This window comes from Gossypium hirsutum, chromosome A06 (assembly GCF_007990345.1).
Source record: "Gossypium hirsutum isolate 1008001.06 chromosome A06, Gossypium_hirsutum_v2.1, whole genome shotgun sequence".
Classification (NCBI taxonomy): Eukaryota; Viridiplantae; Streptophyta; class Magnoliopsida; order Malvales; family Malvaceae; genus Gossypium; species Gossypium hirsutum.
The window spans coordinates 90,221,949-90,245,025 of NC_053429.1; the positions used below are offsets into that span (position 1 = coordinate 90,221,949).

At 35.6% G+C, this 23,077-nt stretch overlaps 1 protein-coding gene and 1 long non-coding RNA gene across 2 annotated transcripts; one reads left to right on the plus strand and one right to left on the minus strand.

Moving 5' to 3' along the window:
- Positions 1–1,052: 1,052 nt before the first annotated feature.
- Positions 1,053–2,585, plus strand: LOC121230593 (uncharacterized). The gene is made up of 2 exons (XR_005928570.1): positions 1,053–1,259; positions 2,296–2,585. It is a non-coding gene; the product is annotated as an uncharacterized lncRNA (long non-coding RNA).
- A 1,443-nt stretch (positions 2,586–4,028) lies between these two features.
- LOC107962984 (dof zinc finger protein DOF1.4) lies at positions 4,029–5,545 on the minus strand. The gene has a single exon (XM_016899588.2). The coding sequence runs from the start codon at positions 5,043–5,045 to the stop codon at positions 4,212–4,214; it is 834 nt and encodes a 277-aa protein (XP_016755077.1). The 5' UTR covers positions 5,046–5,545; the 3' UTR covers positions 4,029–4,211.
- Between the last annotated feature and the right edge of the window lie 17,532 nt (positions 5,546–23,077).

Here is a 23,077-nt window from a genome sequence, read left to right on the forward strand (position 1 = left end):
TCCTGCCTGATCCGACCGGAAAGTTTTGGGGAAATTCTTATTAGAGTGAGCCATCTTGGTTTTTTTATTATCCGAAGATCGAAAGTCTGTACACGCTCACCACACCAAATTGTTGAGGGTTTTTCTGTGTATCCTCTTATAAAAATGTTAAATTATCTATTTATATGATACAATTACTATTCATAGATTTGACATCATAGGTAGATCCTCATGCAAGCCAACATGTACCCTACCTTAGGATTAACATGTGTTTTACATGTGTGGATTCGACTGCATGGTGATGCGAACTCATATCGTGCGAGCTCATTGAAAGACATGGGCACCTCTTGTACGAATGCAGGGTGCGAACAGTATAGTCTACGAGTTTGCACCCAATCGAGTAACTGAGTAACGGGTCGGTAATGACAAGTACCATAACAATATGATATGTTATATTGTTAATGCTCCTAATGAGATAATTAAAAATGTTCATGACTTAGTACAAAATGTAATAGGTAATTAGCTTATAGTAATAAAGTATTGATTTAAGGTTGGATGAAGTATTGGAGTGCTTAAATGGATGTTTGCATGTTGTTTTTGTGGTTTGATAACAAATGGAATGTGTTTAGAATTGGTTCCGCGATCAAATTGCAACCCTAGAAGTTGGATTTGTGTTGGACTGTAGGGTCCTAATGACAATCAATGAGAAAGGCTAACCATCAGAGTTGGATGGAATCTGGACTCCCATAAACAACTAAAAATCACCTCTCACCATCCTCACTTAATGGGCTCAAATATCCTGCAAATCAACCCAAAGCCCCTTCTGAACTTAACAACAAATCCCTTGTTCACATGTTTGCTTTTTTAATTTGAGGTGGTTTTTACATACATGAAATGAAAAGCCTTGAAACTCTAAAGTACAGAGACAGTACCAGAGTTTTCTTTCTTTGATAAAACTATCTTATAAAGTACAATTGTAGTACACTTTGTACCGATATTGTATTGACAATCTTCATAATAATAGTTCGAATATATATTCATTCTCTTCTTACTGCCATCCCATCAAAGCACTTTTGATTGTTTAGTTTTTCCTTTAGTAATAATCAATATGTAAGTCTTTATATATTGGTTCACTTCAACATTTTTATGTGAAAATTTAACAATTTTCAGGGTCCTTTTTTTTTTTGGGGGGGGGGTGGGGGTGCAGATGAAGAGCTTGTAAAGGAGATGTTAATTGAAGGGACTATTCATCCATCATTCTATTTCCTCTACATTTCCAGGTAACTAATTGTCCCCTGTTTTTTTTTTTAAAAAAAAATATGAAAGAGGCCCTTTCTTCTTAAGATGGTACCATTACTTCTAAACAATCAAATAAATTGAGGCAAACAAAATCATTTAGCATGTGGCTTTGCATGACACTACTTTAAATTAACATTGTTAAAAACAATGACAATTAAAGTAGTGTCCTGCAAATTTATAAGCTAAATAAAGCTTCCACCAGTAACTCTTAATACTAATATTCTTATTCTTGAAAAAATAAGTCAATTAAAGTAGAAAAATTTAAACTTAAAGGATCATTTCCGTCACTAGGAATCTTTTAAGTCAACATTAATTTCTCCCAATTAAAGGTTGTGCTTTATCATCCAAAGCAACAACGATGGTCAAAGAGTTTTAGATCAGTGAGGAGGGAAGTGAGTTTTAGATAGGTGGGATACATGGCTTAAGTCCACCCTAGAATTGCTTGTAGATCGAATTATCCATTCAAGTCCAAAAGTCTATTTTAAAAATGAACTTTGCTAGAATTTAATATTTATTTTTTATATGAGTCGGGCTTTAAATAAAAAAATAAGTTTATTTTCGGGTTGGTTAAGTCTGAGTTTGAAAAATTATTCTAAATACTTTGCATGTACCCGATTCGACTCAATCTATATGCTTCTCTAATCAAGCCTCTTGAACTTGGTAGATGATGTCAAAATTCGACTTCGTCCGTTTGATAGGCTAATGTTATGGACTGTGCATTAAAACTTGTGATCAAAGCAAACAGAACTATTTAAGGATGTCAATTGATTAAATTAAATTTACTTAACCCATTTGGATCAACTCTGTTCATAAAACATATCAAGAAGTTTATATACTTATAACTTGGTGGTTTAATCAAACACTTGTGAGTATTTATCCAAACTTTAGTATGGATTATTTCTCTTAGCTTAAACTTCCGTGACACTAACATGTGGCTCTACCATTATACAATCTACAAGTTTGTGTTCCATTCACAATGCTGTTGCAGAGTAAATTCTTCTGGTTCTTTCTTGTCAGATGTGATATATCAAAGGCATCACTAAAATTTTCCGATGTCTTGTCTTTCATAATTTGGCTGTGTTATCAAATTAAAGGAAACGTGGCAAAATAACATAGTGGCAGTGGCAGAGGCATCGCGATATTTACCAAATTTTCCCGACTGATTTGAGCCGTACGACTTGTTGCTTGAATCTTCCTATCAATGCTTCGAAGGTTTCTGCACATCCCTTTCTCTAACATCAGTCAGTCAAATGAAAAGGCGTTGTGATCATGCATTTGTTACCCTGTGAAACGACACGTTTAGCCTACAATCATTCAAGCACTTCCATTACGAAATTTCGTTGTACCCATACAACACAAAAGGGCAAAACAAAGATTCTTTAATTAAAATAACCAACAATTTAACCATGGCAATGGAACAAATTAGGATACATAGCCCGGAAAGTGTGGCCCCAATGTGCACATGCTCTCAACAAAGCATGTCGGAACAAAGATTTGGGTGCCCTAATAAGCATCAATGAAATTTACAAACACCACAGTTTAGACCGACCTTTATAGGAAAATAGCTAATACAAAAACACATCTACTTTACAACCAAAATGCTGTGGGACAGAATGATTATAAACAAATGGCCTTAAATTATAATTACTAATATTCAAATTATTCAAAAATATATGCATTAATGCATATCCACAAGAATCTTCCATCACATCCAGTTCGCCCATTATAGCTGGAACAAACCCATGTCTGAACCCACCCTTATATTATTATATATACACCAACACATATTTGTATATGATATCCATCACATCTAGCTATTGTTGCATTATTATATTCTTGTTTGTGCCATATAAGAGGTGGACTACTAAAGGTACACCTTCACCCTAAACCTGAATCTGCATAATGACTGCTTCAGACAGTGTTTAATTCTATATCTCCTTTTTGAAAGGGCTGATTAATATATATTGAAAAGAAAAAAGTATACTCAGCCAGGCCCAACATCAAGGTCTACTAATTTTATTTTTCTTTCCTTTTTGTTTGTTTCACTTCTTTGTTTCCTTTTGCTATTTTTGCGGTGTTTTTTGTTTAAGGGATAAATAGTGTACCTAAATTTTAATTTTAATGTGTAGTTTTATATATATAATTTTAATTATATTCAATTTTTATAAATTATTAATACAATTATTGATATAGCATCTGTTTATGTTTATATACTGTATATACAAATAATTACATTTATTATCTAAAAAATAAATTGATCTATTTATTTTTTAAAAAATATATAAATGAATCAAATAAAAATTTTATATAAACATTTCAAAACCTAATCAAAATTTTATTCTAATTAAAATTCATATATAATTTCGACTTAATTGTAGAATGTTAAACCTTAGGTGATAGACTATAGTATTTAAAATAAAGAAAAATTATTGTTTCCCGGTAAGTGGAATTAAAAAATTCGACAAGTAGAAGTAAGACATAGCATGTGTCTTTAGATAATATTAAAAAATAAAAATTAGTTAAAAGTAGATAAATTCATTCATTTAACCTTAAAAACCAACAAAAAAATAACACTAAAAAAAAACAAAAACAAAACATAGCATTCTATGAAGTTAACAATTAATATATAACCATAGATTTTAGTTTTTCTTTTTCCATTTTTGGTTCTTGATGTTTCTTTAATAAGCTGTCTGATCTAAGTGTTTTTTTTTCTTGTTACTAATATTCAGATTAAAAATGACAACAAAATATTGAAAAATAGAAGGAAAAAAATCTCTCAACATTTCCGGGGCAATTTCTAGTTAATTAATCAATCTCAGAAAGGGGAAAATTACCCCCCCCCCAAAAAAAAGGAATTCTTAGAGTAACAAATATATTTAAGAGAGAAAAAAAATTGAACCGGACAACATGTATAATTAATATATATGCATGGTTTAAAGATCTTTCCATGGTTTGATCTCAGAGTCATCCCATGGAATGTTGAGATCAGTAGAGACAAGTGCATCAATATCATCCCAATTCCAGTAGTTTGCCATTTCAATGCCATTGCTGGTAATAGGTTCTTGCCAGGTCTGTGAACCTGTTGGATCCCCCCTCGTTTCTCCACTATGGTTGTAGAGACTCGAAGACTGAAACGAGGCTGATATTGAAGATGGGGATGTTTCCAAAGAATATGAGCTTGAACTTGAAAATGGAAACGGCAAAGGAAATGGAGTCTGTAAGCCTTGAGACATGGTAGAATCCAAGCAGACGCCATTGTTTGTGCTGAAAATTTCTCTCTCCGAGTTTCTGCAATTTACAGAATTTTGCTGCAACGATGACTGAAATTTGATGTTCGGTATGTACTTTTGATCGGCAGGCGGAAGCTGATGCGGTTGAATAGCGGAAGAGGTGGAGCTTTTGATGGTAGTAGTGGTTGTTTTACTGGCAGAAGCGGCGGCGGATGTCTGATGCCGCTTGTTTTTACGGCCTCCACCAACGGGAACATTGCGAAGATTACCGCCTTTAGTCCAATGTCTTTTACAGGTCTTGCAAAAATACCTAGGTTGTGACTTGTTATAGTTGTTATAATAACAGAACTTTGTGTTGGAAGAATCACACCTTGGACACTTCAATGGCGGTTCCGATTGCTGCAGCTGGTTTTCTTGATGATGTCGCCTTTTCATTGATGAAGCTTTTGGACGCTCCATAGTTGGAGCCTGCAACAAAGACTGGCCCTGGATCCACTCAACCTCATCACTGGAAACCTGTTTACAACTCAATCCCATCCTTTTCTCTCTCTCTATCTCTATATATGTGTGTGTGTGTGTGTCAACTTCAGAAGCTCTTTCAAAACCATAAAAATTTCAAGCTTTTGAATGGAAGTGAAAGAAGGGATCAGATAATCGGAAGAAGGTGATGAGAAATGAGCAGTCTTTGAGCGCCCTCTCCATCGTTCATATTATACAAAGGGAATAATAATAATATTTAATATTGTAGTATGAGTTAGTAAGGTAAAAAAGAGAATCAAAATTAATGAAATTTGTTTGTTGTGTGGTGTAATGTGATGGTGCAAAAGAACTTTATAGAGCAAAAGGAAATGGAGAAAGAGAGTTGCTTAGGGGTGAAGGTGATGGTGGCGGTTGGTGACACGTGGGATTTGGTGGACCGTTGACAGTGGAGTGATTGAATGATCTGTAAAGAGAAGGGTAAAGAGTTTCATGTTGTACTATATTAAGTATTAAGGAACTGTAACTTAGTTAACCACTTGCATGCACGCGTTGGCTCCACCATATCTATGAAAATGATATATCGCCTCGAGGTTCAGTCTATTTTGTGTTTTCATTTAAAAATAAATTAATTAATTTTTATATGAGAAAATTAATATTTTTTAAATTTTTTTATCTATTTTTATTATTAAAAAATAATCATTTTATGTTAGTATGAGAAACAAATAATACACGGTGATAAAAATATTTAATTATTTCATCATTAACATCAATTGTTAACAATTAAAAAGAATGAAATTTTTAATAAAAATAGTCTATTTCTTTTTTAATATAATACAAAGGGATTAATTTACTTATTTTTAAAGTAAAATAAATAAAATATAATCTACTCTTCCATAATATTCTTATAGCTAAATTGGTAAAATTATTGCCATCAAAGATTCAAGAGTAGCCCATGCCATGATAAAATTGAAATTATGAAAATTTGAGAGTTAAATGTAAGAATCATCTTGTCTTGTATAGTTTATAATCAATATGGTTATAATGATACCCCTTCTAATAAAAAGAGTAGCCAGTACCATCCATCCGTAGAAATTTGAAGCTATTGCTATATTTATAGTATGAATAAATATATATGGTTTGTAGCTAGTTAATTAGGGCCCATTTGGTGTCAAATTAGCAGTCACCACCATCCATGAAATTGACTTGTCTCTTTTCTCTAAAATGGCAGAAGAAGCAAAGAAATCTAAAGTCAATAATTCACTTCATTTCTGTTCCGCACATGAACCCCGAGCGAATCAGATTTAGGGTGTAATTTAGTTTTTTTTATCGTTATAATATTGGTAGAGGTAAGTGATTACAAGGTTTGAATTCATGTTATTTGAGTGTTGGATTAAAGTTTTAATTAATACTTCAACCAAATCTTGGCTCATATTACTATTTTTGAAAGATGATAGTTATGTTAAAATATGCTTTAGGTTGTTATTCTCTTCACAATAATTTATTTTTTCTATTTTAATTTTTTGAAATTTAATCTTTTAAATTTAAAATTTTAAGTTAAATTATTAACATAATTAAAATAATTTTTTAAATTTATTAGTCTGATATTTTAAAATTTAAAAAAAATCCACTTGATAACTATGCAACCTATAACACTCCACACCCGTGCCCTACCCCGGGACGGCGTACGAGGCATTACTAAACTTTAACACAAGCACACGATCATTTCTGAGTCATCAAGACGTGATCAAATTTAAACTTTTTCGAACCTTGATTAATCTTCTTAATACGGACCTACGAGGCCTCAAACATTCATTAGAAATCACTCGGAACCAACTCGGGTCCTTAAACCGACTTAAAAAAATGATTCTTGAAACAGGGCACACGCCCGTGTGGAAGGGCAACACACCCGTGTGGTCATTATAACATGGCCGTGCTGATGGCCCGTGTAAGTATTTAGGGACACGCCCATGTCCCATGCCCATGTGAATTAAATTTTAAATTCGAACTTACAGGGGTTTTCACCTGGCCTGACACACGCCCGTGTCTATGGCCCGTGTCCCTCACACGGCCATGACATGCTCGTGTCCTAGCCCATGTCTAAAAACCTTGACATTCTGTTTCTGACGTCAGCATCCAATTTAAGGTACACGGCCAAGGCACACACCCTGGCCAGAAACCGTGTCCTCCACACGACTGAGACACACGGCCGTGTCTCTGCCCGTGTGTTTACTACCATGTATACTGAGTTGCAAATTTTACGTGCAGGGGACACACGGCTGAACAACACGCCCATGGGGCTAACCGTGTGTCACATACGGCCCAGATACACGCCCGTGAGTCTACCCGTGTGGACAATATGAGGCTATCTACCAAGCCTTTTGCCACCCTAAAACACAACATAACAACAACCAACATATCAAAGTTTAACTTAATATGATTTTCACAACCAAACAACCATAGTCAAGACCTATATACATCATATATATTCAACCATGCCAACAATTTCACATTCATGAAAGACTAGCTTGCATTCACATAATAAATTTCAATATTAGCCATTTTTTCATGGCCTTATACAAAAATGAATCAAATGCTAAAGTAAGCCAACACATTTGGCCAATTAACAATGACACAAAACTCAAAAGTCAGGGTCTTATACATGCCATAATCAAAATGAAAGATCTAACTCTACCAAGTGCTTCAGATGATAGTATGATCGATGCCTCCGACGTCCACAATCCTCGAGCTAAATAGGCGACACTATAAGAAAATGGAAAGGAAAGGGAGTAAGCATAAAGCTTAGTAAGTTGCATGCAAATAAGTATGTAACCACAACTTTACCATTCAACACCAAGCTCATAACACAAAATTAGGCATAAGCAGAACTTACTCATCACTATCCAATACAATTCACATAGCATACATTGAGCTCATATCTCATACATTTCAAATAGGTACCTATACCACTCACAACATGGTTATACTTTTCTTGTTTAACTTAAACTATAACTCTCACCGTTGAACCATTTGGAATGCTATCGGATATTCATTAAGCCTCAAACATAGGGTATAATGCTAATGCCATGTCCCAGACATGGTCTTACACTAGCTCATCTATCAAGTCGATGCCATGTCCCAGACATGGTCTTACACTGACTATCGAATTCGAGGCCAACACCATGTCCCAAACATGGTCTTACACTAGCTCCATATATCTATGCCGATGCCATATCCCAGACGTGGTCTTACACTGACACATCTCGTAGCCGATGCATGTCTCAGACATGTCTTACACTGGCTTACGTCACGAGGCTGATGCATGTCCCAAACATGTCTTACACTGGTACACAAATAACCCAAATGTCATGACATGAGTATCCAATTTATTTCCTAAGATTCAAACGGGAGTTCTACTATCTCAATATTCATCATACATAATCATTTCCACAACCAAGAAATTTATGCTATATCAATTCAAACACATATAATAACAATGTAGTTGTATTATTTACATACAACTTACCTCGGTACTCAAAATGTGGCGACTAGTTTGACTTAGTCCACTTGTTTTGCCTTTTCCCGCTCTAGGCCCGAATTTTGTAATTCTTGATCTAAAATGATAGAAATTTATTCATTTCATCAGCTTATTAATCTAGACACTCGAAAATTCATAATTGGGCAAATTGACCATTTTACCCTTAGACTTTCACAAAATGACCATTTTATCCCTAAGTCCGAAAATTGATTTTTATCATATTTTCTCATTAATAAAGCTTAGCCGAATACTTTTCATACTAGGAGCAGCCCAAATTTCTCATTATTTCACACATTTATCAACTATTTTACAACTTATGCAAAATGGTCCTTAGTTAAGGTTTCTATGAAAGTTACTTCACAAAAGTTGTTTATTTCACAACTATAACTCATATTCTACCATAAAATTTCAGAAATTAACATGTCTACTATCATGGTAAAACCCTAGACTTTCAACCATTTTGCAAAATAGTCCCCTTGTTAGAAAGCTCATGCTAAAGAGTCTCAAAAGTACAAACATATTCAAGAAAAGCCCTCAAAGTCACTTACTTGAGAGGGTTACAAGTTGCTAAAATTTTCAAGCTCTCAAACCCCAACAATGGATGAATTTTCGGTGGAGAATAAATGGTGAAAAGGGATGATATCATCTCTTGTCTATTTGATTTCTTTTTAGTCAAATAAGCCACCAAATTTTTACCTAACATTTGATTATCTTAATTCTTTGTCTCATGGCCGCCAAGCCTCTCTCTAAGGGTCTAATTGCCTTTTAAAGACCCTCAATTTAAGATGCATGACAATTTAAAACCCTTAGCTATCAAATTAAGACTTTTGCACTTTATGCGATTTAGTCTTTTTTCGCAATTAAGCCCACAAACGCTAAAATTACTTTACCAAATTTTTCATGCACTAAAATAAACATGCTATAACTCTAAAATAATAATAAAATAATTTCTCCAACTTCGGATTGGTGGTCTCGAAACCACCGTTCCGACTGAGCCCAAAATTAGGCTATTACAATTCTCTCCCTTCGGGATTTTCATCCCTAAAAATCTTACCGGTGAACAAGTTCAGGTATTGGTCTCTCATGGTCTCCTCGGGTTCCCATGTGGCTTCCTCGACTCCATGTCTATGCCACAAAACTTTCACGAGTGCTACACTTTTATTCCTTAATTTCTTGATATCTTGATCCAAAATCTTAATCGGTTCTTTGCCAAAGGTCATATCCGAGCTTATTTCAATCTTTTTCGGTGAAATCACATGTGAGGGGTCAGATCGGTAGTGGTGCAACATCGATACATGAAACACATCATGAATTTTCTCTAGCTCACGAGGCAAGGTTAATCGGTATGCTATCGGTCCAATTCTCTCAGTCACCTCATAAGGTCCAATAAACCGCGGATTCAGCTTGCCTTTTCTACCGAATCTGAGGACCTTTTTCCACGAGGATACTTTCAAAAACACCTTATCACCGACTAGGAACTTGATTTCCTTGTGCTTTAAATCCGCATAGGATTTTTATCTATCCGATGTGGCTCTTGGGCAATCATGAATCACCTTAACCTTTTGTTTGGTCTCCCTAACCAAATCGACCCTATGAATTCGATTCTCTCTCAGCTCGGTCCAATACAAGGGTGTTCAACACCTACGCCTATATAAAGCCTCATAAGGCGCCATTTTCAGACTTGACTGATAACTGTTGTTGTAGGCGAATTCGACTAGTGGTAAATACTTTTCCCAACTGCCTTGAAACTCGAGAACATAACACTATAACATGTCTTTAAGGACTTGAATTACTCTCTCCGACTGATCGTTAGTTTGCGGGTGGAAAGCTGTGCTAAAATTCAACTTTGTCCCTAAAGCTTCTTGCAAATTCTTCCAAAACCTTGAGTTAAACCTCGGATCCCTATCCGAAATAATCGACAAGGGCACTCCGTGAAGTCTTACGATCTCCGAAACATACAAATCATCCAATTTCTCTAAGGAGTAGTCAGTGTGCACTGGTATAAAATATGCCGACTTAATAAGTCTATCAACAACGACTCAAAATGAATCCTTTTTCCTTGGCGTTAAGGGCAATCCCGATACAAAATCCATGGATAAATGGTCTCATTTCCATTCGAGAACCATCACCGGTTGAAGTAATCCTGAAGGTACTTGGTGTTCGGCATTCACTTGTTGACAAACTAGACACTTAGAAACAAACTCAGAAATGTCTTTTTTCATCTCCGACCACCAGTACATCTTCTTCAGGTTATTATACATTTTCACACTACCTAGATGGATAGACAAACAACTACTATGTGCTTCTCGTAAAATTTTATAAATAAGCTCCTTATCCTTGGGTACGCAAACTCTGTCTTGGAACATCAAGCATCCTTCGGTACTAATCTGAAAATTTGATTCAACACTCGGCTCACACTGAGTTCTTTTGGCTTGCAATTCGCCGTCGTTATTCTGAGCTTCACAAATTTCTTTGAAAAACGTCGGTCTAGCCTTTAACTTTGCTAAAATCGAACCATCCTCTGACAAGGCCAATTGGGCATTCATTGCTCTTAAAGCAAATAAGGATTTTCTACTTAATGCATCGGCGACCACGTTTGTCTTTCCCGGATGATAGTCGATAATCAACTCATAATCCTTTATCAACTCTAACCACCGTCGTTGCTGTAAATTCAGCTCCTTTTGAGTCATCAAATACTTTAAACTCTTATAGTCAGTAAATACTTGGCATCTCTCGCCATACAAATGGTGCCTTCAAATTTTCAACACGAACACTATAGCTGCTAGCTCCAAATCGTGGGTCAGGTAATTTCTCTCGTGTAGCTTTAGCTGTCTCGAGGCATAGACTATTACCTTGCCTTCTTGCATGAGCACGCACCCTAACCCATTCAAGGATGCATCACTATACACCACGAACTCTTTTCCCTGTTTCAGTTACACTAAAACGGGGGCTTCAGTCAACAAAGCCTTTAGTTTCTCAAAACTCTGTTGGCACTTCTTTGACCATTCGAACCTGACATCCTTTTGTAATAACCTTGTCATTGGAGTGGCTATCATAGAGAATCCATTCACAAATCTTCTATAATACCCAGCTAAACCCAAAAAGCTTCGAACCTCTGACACATTCCTCGGTAATTTCCACTCAATAATAGCCGAGATCTTACTCGGGTCAACTCTAATCCCATCACCCGACATAATATGTCTTAGGAATCTGACTTCCTTAAGCCAAAATTCACTCTTACTGAACTTGGCATACAACCGCTTATCTCTCAATGTTTGTAGAATCATTCTCAAATGCTCTGCGTGCTCTCTCTCATCACGCGAATAAATCAATATGTCATCGATAAAAACGACAATGAACATGTCCAAATACTGCCAAAAAATGCGATTCATCAAATTCATAAACACCGTAGGGGCTTTTATTAAACCGAAGGGCATAACAAGAAACTCATAGTGCCCATATCTCGTCTTAAATGCGATTTTCGGCACATAGTGCTCATTAACCCTTAGCTGGTAGTAGCCAGACCTTAGGTCGATCTTAAAAAACACAGTGGCTCCCTTCAACTGATAGAACAAATCGTTGATCCTTGGCAAGGGATACTTTTTCTTTATAGCCACCTTGTTGAGTTTTCGGTAGTCTATGCACAATCTCATCAACTCATCATTTTTCTTCACAAATAACACTAGGGCACCCCACGGAGAAAAACTTGGTCTTGCAAATCCCTTGTCAGTTAGTTCTTGCAATTGTACTTTCAACTCTTTTAATTCCTTTGCAGTCATTCTATATGGAGCGATCGAGATAGGTGTCGTACTAGAGACCAACTCGGTACCAAACTCAACTTCTCTAGTTGGAGGCAAGTCGGGCAACTCTTCCAGGAACACATCCGGGTAGTCACATACCACCGGTACTACCTCAATTTTCACTTCAGACGATTGGGTATTCAACACAAATGCAAGGTAGGACTCATACCCTTTTCTCAAATATCTTTCCGCAATCTAAGATAATATTACTACAGGTGAGTCATCTAGTTCATCTGGTTGAACCCGAAGAACATTCTCGTTTTCACATTTCAACTCGATAGATTTCCTTCCACAGTCCACTACAACACTATGAGAAGTTAACCAGTCCATTCCAATGATTACATTAAATTCATCAAACGACAACAATATAAGGTTAGCCTGAAAACTATGACCCTTAATTGTTAAGGGACACTTTCTACATACTTGGTCAAGTAAAACATGCCTGCCTAACGGATTAGACACCTTTACTACAAAATCAGTGGGTTCAACTAACATATTCATACAGGGTACCAATTTCATGTAGACATAAGAATGGGTAGACCCCGGATCAATTAAAGCAACAACAGGTATATCATGGATAGAAAAGGTACCCGTGATTACATCGAGGGACTCTTCCTCTTCACGGGCACGTATAGCATAAGTCCTTGTAAGCGCTCTGCCCTCAGACCTCATTGCAGTATCTCTTGGTGCACCTCTACTACTGGTCCCGCTTTTAGGGTTCTTATGTGGTCTACCCCTGAAGGAGCACTATTCGCCCTCACATCTTGCTTTTTCTCTTTATCTTCTAATTTGGGACAGTTTCGGATGAAGTGGTCTAGTGATCCACATTTGAAGCAACCCCTCTCATTCTCTCGGCACTCGCCGAAATGACGCTTACCACATTGCGAACATTCTGGCCTATTTGGCCGAGCACTACCGACACTCGTGATAGAAGTGGTCTGGGCTTTAGAAGCTGTATTCTGCTTGTTCTTGCTCTTATTTGAGAATCCCACTGACGCGTTCGATTGGGTGGGAAACTCTTTCGATCTCTTAGATGAGGTCTACTGTGATTTCCTCATCTGTCTTTTCCTTGAGTCTCAGGACTCAATGTCAGCTTTTCTCTTCTCTTTGGCCAATTCCTTTGCCTTACATGCTCTCTCCACGAGCACCACAAATTCCCTTATCTCTAAGATGCCAACTAATAAACGGATGTCTTCGTTCAAACCATCTTCAAACATCTTAGACATTATGGCTTCTGTAGATACGCACTCTCGTGCATATTTGCTGAGTCTCACAAACTCACGCTCGTATTTAGTCACCATCCTACGACCTTGCTTCAAACTCTTTTCTCTTTTGGTCTATAAGCCTTTGGCTAATATACTTCTTTCAAAACTCTTCTAGAAAGAATTCCCAAGTTACTCGCTCTCTCAGTACGACTGACACGAGAGTGTTCCACCATTGGTAGGTCAAATCTTGTAGGAGTGACACTATGCACTTCATACACTCCTCCGGTACGCACGATAATTCATCGAATACTCTGATGGTATTTTCCAACCAAAACTCGGCCCTTTCTGGGTCATTATTGATATTTTCTAGAAATTCTTCAGCCCTATGTTTACAGATTCTGTCTACTGGAAGTTTCTATCTCTTAGCCATCACTGCCCCTTGAGGAGCTATATGAATGGGTTGAGGAATTGGGGGAGGTGGGGAAGGTAGAGTATCCAGATTCACTCGAATAAACTCCGAGTACCACACATCCATTATATGGAGGTAAGCTTCCCTAGCTCTTCCGCCCTAACTCATTGTCACAGATCCACTATCTAATGGCGCGATCCCTTCGATGGGAGCTGGTACATTACTCTCCATATCATTCGCAGTAGCTACGTCGGGATCCATTTACTATATAAAGAAAAACACAATTTATCTCGTTAAGAGTTGTCATACTATCAATATACAATTATGGCATGTATAGCTAGACTCGTACTCACGCTAGGTTAGTCCTAGAACTGACTAAACCATAGCTCTGATACCACTAAATGTAACACCCCACACCCATGGCCTATCCTGGGACAACGTACGAGGCGTTACTAAACTTTAACACAAGCACACGATCATTTCTAAGTTATCAAGACTTGATCAAATTTAAAATTTTTCGAACCTTGATTAATCTTCTTAATAATGGCCTACGAGGCCTCAACCATTAATTAGAAACCACTCGGAACCAACATAGGTCCTTAAACTGACTTAATAAAAATGATTCTTGAAATAGGGCACACGCCCGTGTGGAAGGGAAACAATCCCCTGTGGTCATTATAACATGGTCGTGCTGATTGCCCGTGTGACACACACGACCTAAGTATTTAGGGACACACTTATATCCCATGTCCGTGTGAATTAAATTCTAAACTCGAACCTACAGGGGATTTCACACGGCCTGACACACACCCGTGTCCCTCACACGGCCACGACAAGCCCGTGTTCAAGCCCATGTCTAAAAACCTTGACATTTTGTTTCTGACATTAGCATCAAATTTAAGGCACACAGCCAAGGCACACGCCCGTGGCCAAAGACTGTGTCCTCCACACGGCTAAGACACACGGTCGTGTCTCTGCCCGTGTGTTTACTACCATGCATATTGACTTGCAAATTTTAGGTGCAGGGAACAGACGGCCGAACAATGCGCCTATGGGGCTAACCGTGTGTCACACACGGCCTAGACACACGCTAGTGTGTCTACTCGTGTGGACAATATTAGGCTATCTACCAAGCCTTTTGCCACCCTGAAACACAACATAACAACAACCAACATATCAAAGTTTAACTTAATATGATTTTCACAACCAAACAAACATAGTCAAGACCTATATACACCACATATATTCAACCATGCCAACAATTTCACATTCATGAAAGACTAGCTTGCATTCACATAATAACTTTCAATATTAGCCATTTTTCTATGGCCTTATACAAAAATGAATCAAATGCTAAAGTAAGCCAACACATTTGGCCAATTAACAATGACACAAAACTCAAAAGTTAGGGCCTATACATGCCATAATCAAAATGAAAGATCTAACTATACGAAATGCTTCGGATGATAGTGTTATTAATGCCTTATATGTCTGACGATCCTCGAGCTAAATAGGCGGCATTGTAAGAAAATGGAAAGGAAAGGGAGTAAGCATAAAGTTTAGTAAGCTGCATGCAAATAAGTATGTAACCACAACTTTACCATTAAACACCATGGTCATAACACAAAAGTGGGCATAAGCAGAACTTACTCATCACTATCCAATACAATTCACATAGCATACATTGAGCTCATATCTCATACATTTCAAATAGGTTCCTGTACCACTCAGAACACGGTTTTACTTTTCTTGTTTAACTTAAACTATAACTCTCACTGTTGAACCATTTGGAATGCTATCGGATATTCATTAAGCCTCAAACATAGGGTATAATGCCGATGCCATGTCCTAGACATGGTCTTACACTAGTTCATCCATCAAGTCGATGCCATGCCCCAGACATGGTCTTACACTGACTATTGAATTCAAGGCTGACGTCATGTCCCATACATAGTCTTACACTAGCTCTCACATATCTGTACCGATGCCATGTCCCATACATGGTCTGACACTGACACATTTCATAGCCGATGCATGTCCCAGACATGTCTTACACTGGCACTCAAATAACCCAAATGTCATGGCACGAATATCCAATTTATTTCCTAAGGTTCAAACGATAGTTCTACTATCTCAATATTCATCATACATAATCATTTACACAACCAAGAAATTTATGCTATTTCAATATAAACACATATAATAATAATATAGTTGTATTATTTACATACAACTTACCTCGGTACTCAAAATGTGGCGACTAGTTTTGCTCAGTCCACTTGTTTTGTCTTTCCTCGCTCTAGGCCCGAATTTTGTAATTCTTGATCTAAAATGATAGAAATTTATGCATTTCATCAGCATATTAATCTAGACTGTCAAAAATTCATAATTGGGCAAATTGACCATTTTACCTATAACTTTTACAAAATGATCATTTTACCCCTAGATCCGAAAATTGATTTTTATCACATTTTCTCATTAATCAAGCTTAGCCGAATACTTTTCATACTAGAAGCAGCCCAAAATTCTCATTATTTCACACATTTATCAATTATTTTACAACTTATGCAAAATGGTCCTTAGTTAGGGTTTTCATGAAAACTACTTCACAAAAGTTGTTTATTTCACAACTATAACTCATATTCTACCATAAAATTTCAGAAATAAAAAAAATTTCAGAAGTCAACATGTCTACTATCATGGTAAAACCCTATACTTTCAACCATTTTGCAAAATAGTCCCCTTGTTAGAAAGCTCATACTACAAGAGTCTCAAAAGTACAAACATATTCAAGAAAAGCCCTCAAAGTCACTTACTTGAGAGGGTTACAAGTTGAGAAAATTTTCAAGCTCTCAAACCCCAACAATGGCTGAATTTTCAGTGGAAAAGAAATGGTGAAAAGGGATGATATCTTCTCTTGTCTATTTTGTTTCTTTTTAGTCAAATAAGCCACCAAATTTTTACCTAACATTTGACTATCTTAATTCTTTGTCTCATGGCCGGACAAGCCTCTCTCTAAGGGTATAATTGCCTTTTAAAGACCCTCAATTTAAGATACATGACAATTTAACACCCTTAGCTATCAAATTAAGACTTTTGAACTTTATGCGATTTAGTCATTTTTTGCAATTAAGCCAACAAACGCTAAAATTACTTCACCAAATTTTTCATGCACTAAAATAAACATGCTATAACTCTAAAATAATAATAAAATAATTTCTATGACTTCAGATTGGTGGTCTCGAAACCACCGTTCTGTCTGAGCCCAAAATCAGTCTGTTACACAACCAATGAATGACGACATAATATACATGAATTTAACAAAAGAATTTAAAAACTATTAATAATTAGACTTGTATTTGTAAATCTAAAAAGTAGAGGGGCTAAATTCCTAAAAGCAAAAATAGAGAACTAAATTCTAAATGTATAAAGAGTACATAGACCTGTAGAATATTTTAACAATAATATTTAATATCTATTGAAAAAAATATTAATACTTGTAATTTATTTTCTAGGGTAAACTACTTTCAATAGATACTCTAAAATTAGGTTATTCATATTTTGGTCGCTTCAAATTTCTTTTTTTTAATTTGGTCACATCACTCCACCCTTAGATCCATTTATTTTTATTTCATTTTTTTATTTTTTTCCATTTCCTGATTCTTTTTCCCTTTCTTACTTTTTATTGGAATACTCTCAATTCTTGAAATTTTCTCTTACAAAAATATGGTGAAATCAAATAACTCCAAATTTATTTTTCCTAAATATTTATAAATGATTTGAAATTTCAAAATCTAGGGCTTAAAACTACTTTGAAATTAACTTAGAATTCGAAGAACTTGAATCGTCGAAACACCAAAAAAATAAATGTTCCTCAAAAATCTTCTGGAAAACCCTCCTCTTTACCACTCTAATAAAACCCTTTATGGCAACCGTCCCTTATTAAAATTATCATCCACATCTATGTAAAGCATTGGAAAATCTCTATCATCTCCACCTCCTCTAATACCTCTTGGAAGCCTGTCTATTGTGAACCCTCTACTGGATAACCTCCAAACAGTCAACCTAACTAGAATCTCATAAAAATTTGAATACATACAACCGATTCAGCTCTTTCATCACCATCAACAGCTGCAGATAATTCGTTGCGGCAAACGAGGCATGAGTTCTATAATTGAAGCCATAGGAGTATGAAGTTAGGAATGGTACATATGATCACAAGGAATGTTATGAACTTTGGTCTCCAACTTAAATTGCTCCTTGTAAACCACACAATACAATTTGTTTTCAACATGAGTTTCGTTTATTTCTATTGTTGACATTGCTTCCACAATACCGGCGATTGACCATTTTACTAGGCGTTTTGGATTTCCAGTTGTGATAACTGCCATCGCTTTTTTATGTCAGATATGGGAAGAGATGAGTTTAAGGAAGAAAATGAAGAAATTGAGAGGATAGAGAATGGAAAGAAAGAAAAAAGAATAAAGGAAAAAAATAAGGACAAGAGAAAATATTAAAAAATAAAAAAATAAATGGATTTAAGGGTGGAATAGTGAATTTAATGGTGAAGTGGTCAATTCAATTAACATTGATGATCAAATTAATAAAAAATTGAAGTGAAAAAAATAAGAACAACTTAATTTTAAAGTAACTAACAAGATAATTTACCCTTTTTTTTGGTCTAGAACAAACCACTTTTTCTTTATCAAATAATTTTTTTTGTTTCTCAAGGTATCCACTAGAGCGAGCCCAATGATTAATCCTTCGTGTTCTATAGACCCATTAAAGGGATAGACGCTGGTCATGGGTTTTAAAATTGCTTCATACCCAGGGCGAGGATTGAATCATCAGCCACTGTTGGTTAAGATAAAAGAGACCATTACCATTTCATCTAACTATGGTTAAAAATACAAACTTTATTTGCTAATTTTAGGAAACATTAGATTTGATTTTCTATCTGCTATAAGCAACATTTTTTTTAGTGAAAAATTAATAAAACTAAAAAGTCAAATATTAAAGTGAATCCATTTGAATGGGATCTTCCATTAGCTGTAGGCCAGTTCTTCTGTCTCGTACTGTCTTAACGATCCTGTCTGTGAATTTATTATCTTTTCAAGAAACATGCTAAGTACTCCAGTGACTTTGAAGCTTCAATAATAAAAGAATTCTTCTTACCAAAGAGAAATTGGAACCCCCAAGTTTTCCATCCTGGATGATGTTAACTACTTCGATGTTATCAGTCTGAATTAAAACTCTCTCAAACCCCCGATCTAGTATGAGTTTTAACCCATTGAAAATACCCAAAAGTTCATAATACATTACTGTGCAATTACCCTAATACCTGTTGAAGCCAATAATTCACCCCACATTTTGATCACGCAAAAGCCCTCCAACTCAGTGAGCGCATCTTCTGATCTAACCGAACCATCTGTATTCAAGCATACCTAATTGTTCGACAAGGAAGGAGCAATAATTGATCTTGAATGATTGAGAATGAACGAATTCGATACAGAAGCATACTATTTTGCCCAACTTAAAGAAACATTGATAACTGCACCAGAATTCCAAGACAAACCTTGGAAAATGAAAAGGTTCTGATTCTTCTAAATGTGCTAGATTATAATTTTGAATAGGCAATGCCAATTAACTCATCCCACTAAAAGGCTAGGTTATCGATTGTTGAAATTATGCTCCATCCATTCATGTAGGGATCCAGAATAAAAAGTTGGATGTTTACCTGTTGGAATTATCTGATTCCAAATATCTCTTGCTGCAGGGCAATCCCTAAGTACGTGTATCACATTTCCATAATCATGGCCACAAATTCCACAAGCAGTATCCATTCCAATTTCTCTCTTGTCTTTTTCGCATTGGGGAGCAACCATTATTTAAAGGCAAGCCTTATAAAGAATCTAACCTTTTGTGGACCTTGAAATTTCCATGGAAGCTGCTAAATTGGTTCTTTCGAATACTATAACCCTTCTCGTAGCTTCTCATATGTGCTTTTAATGGAAAAAGAATCGGATGCGATACCTCCCCAAATTATTCTATCTGTACCAAAATTAGGCTGGGATGGCGGAACTCCTACAATTTGTTAAATGACCTCTTCTGAAACTCAAAGTAAAAAAAAAATTTCAAGTTTCATTCACCATTTTCTGTATCCATATCACTGAATGTACGTTCCATATCAAGATTAGAAATAGGATATATATTTTTACACAAAGGCCCAATGTTTAGGACCCAAGAATCTTGCTAGAAGTTGATACTTCTACCATCTCTAACAGAACAAAGTAGATTTTCACGGATAAGAGGCCACTTTAGCAAACCACTTTGGACCCCATAATTTGATTGGAAAACACTAACCGATAGAGCAGAAGAGTTAAACACAATATTGAACCCCAACTTCATCATAAAAGAGGTATTATGATCTCGCAAAGGCCTTATACCAAGCCCACCATGTGCTTTAGGTTGGCAAACCAAATCCCAGCTAACTAAGACCATCTTTTTTGTACATCTACAAGACCCCCAAATAAACTATCTGACCATTTGTTCAATCTCATCACACAAGCATTTTGGGATCATCATTGATTGTATAAAGTAGATTGGAATCAAGAGTAAAACCAACTGTGCCAAAGTTAGTCTACCAACTAAAGATGGTTGTCTAGCATCCCTACTAAAAAGTTAGCTTCGCGCCTTGTCAACAACAAAACACAAGGTGTTATTTGTAACTTTTTCATGAAAGAGGGGAATTCCTAAAAATGAGTCGAGATTCTGCACCACTTGAAAACCAAACAACCTACTTATGCGCCTTCCTAGATCTTCCTCAACCCCTCTAAAAAAATGCTCAATTTTTGCATGTTAACATTATGGTCTGAGTATTCATAAAATGTATCTAAAACTTCTTTAATGACTCTCGTCTATTTTTAATTCGCATGATCAAAGAGAATCAAATCATCTACAAAAAAAATATGTGAAAGAGTTGGACCTATTCTAGATAAACAGATAGGAGACCATCTACTAGTATCCATGGTTGCACAAATACCATGTCCCAACCATTCCTTGCACAAAATAAAGAGATAAGGTGACAACAAGTATCCTTGGCGAACTTCTCTTGCTGGCCAAAACTTCTGCATTGGGATTCTGTTTCATAATACATGTATCATAGAACTAGAAATAACTTACATAATGACATTATGAAGTAAATTAAGAATACTTGTAGCCTATGCGTTTGTGAAATCCCATCGAACGCGATAGTATGCATTCTCAAGATTGATTTTGATGGCCATCCAACTTCTATTCTTTTGCTTACTTCTAATAGAATGTATGACTTCCTAGGTAATAATGACATTATAGTTGATATTCCTCCCTACAACAAAACCTACTTGTTTGGGGCCAATAATATTCGGAAACACAACCTTAAATCTATTAGTGATGACTTCCATAACCAGTTTGTACAGCACTAAGCAAAGGTTGATTGGACGAAAGTGGGAAAAGCTTTCTGGATTTTTGACCTTGGGAATAAGTACAATAAGATAATTATTAATATTTGAATCAATGGCTTCTCTAGATAAGATCCTTTTAACCCAATCGCATACAGATGGACCAACATGCTCCCACTGACTCTAACAAAATAGGGCATGAAAACCGCCACTATCCGAAGCCTTTTATAACAGCCCGTTTTTGAAAAAATAGAAAAAGTAGTTTCAGAACCAAAAATACGATTTCGAAAGGGAAATTTATTTTAATATTATTTTATAGTCTATAGTATGATGGAAATATCATATGAAAATTTCTTAAAGAAATTTTACCGGTTACATGTCTAATTTGATGAATGACCAAATTACACAAAGTGTAAAAGTTAAGTTCTAATAGCTAAAGGGATTAAATAGCAATAGAACTTTAAAGTGGAGGTCCTTATATGGCAAATAGACCATTTAAAAATGCTTAGTGGTTAAGGATGATGATTCATCCATGGAAAATAAAATAAAGAAAATGATGAAATTGGAAAGTGAAAAAAATAAAGATGATAAATGATAAAAAAATGAAAATATCATCAATTTATCATCATCTTTCCAAATAAAACATGGAAAACCTAGCTAAGAGAAAGTGAGCTCAAGCAAGCTATTTTGGCTTAATTGGGTCAGTAATCTTGTCCCGATTTTAGTAATTTTTATATTTCTGATATCGTAATAGCTAAATTTAGCTATCTCGGGGACTAATTTGTAAAGTTATCAAAGTACTAGGGTTTTTTCATGGATGAGTATGCTGAAAATTTGAAATTTATGGTAGAAAATGAAAGGTTGTTGATAGATAAACAACTTTTATAAAGTGAATTTTGATGAAATTATGATTTTAGGACTAAATTGTAAAGTTGCAAAATTCATGGAAAATTCTAAATTTTTATGAAATACATGGGCTATGAATGTTACACGTAAAATTCTGCTAGGCTTGAAATAATGATTAAATTGCATGAATTTCATTTTCCAAGCCTAGGGGACGAAATCATAATTAATTAAAAGTTTAGGGGTAAAATGGTAATTTTTCCTATGATATGAATTGGACTAAATTGAGTATGAATTGTATTAAATTGATGTTAAATTTACTCATATAGATCCAAATAGACCAAATTCAGAATTAGAGCGAGGAAAAGAGAAAGTGTCGAATTTAGTAGATTTTACGTACACGAACATTTATTGAGTTAAGTTCGTGTGACTAAATCATGTATATTTATATGCTTGAATTAAATGTTGTGTATGTGAATTGTATAAATGCCAAATTTATGAAATTGGTTACATATTCGACAAAGCCTGGTAAATATTAAATCCTGTTTGAATAATGGAATTCGATGGATACAAGATTTCCTGATTGGTTATGGTCCTACATATGTTGCGGATAAACCACAGCTCTTACGAGCATCCTGTTATAAGCCCTTTGGTAATGCCCTGAATATTATATTTCTATTTTCGTAAATATCTGACACAATTGTGTATCTGTTTCGGTGGTTAAGTGGTTTAGGTGTGTTGAGTAGTCTTGGGTTCAAGTCCCACCTTTAGTTAATTTTGGTTATTTTAAATTCAAGCCTTATCTTGGTTGAGTGGGCTTATATAAAATTGTCTGTTAGTTCATATTAGAATGAGCTT

Excerpts from the sequence above, each read along its gene's own strand:
- LOC107962984 (XM_016899588.2), bottom strand. The coding sequence starts at position 5,045 with ATGGGATTGAGTTGTAAACAGGTTTCCAGTGATGAGGTTGAGTGGATC.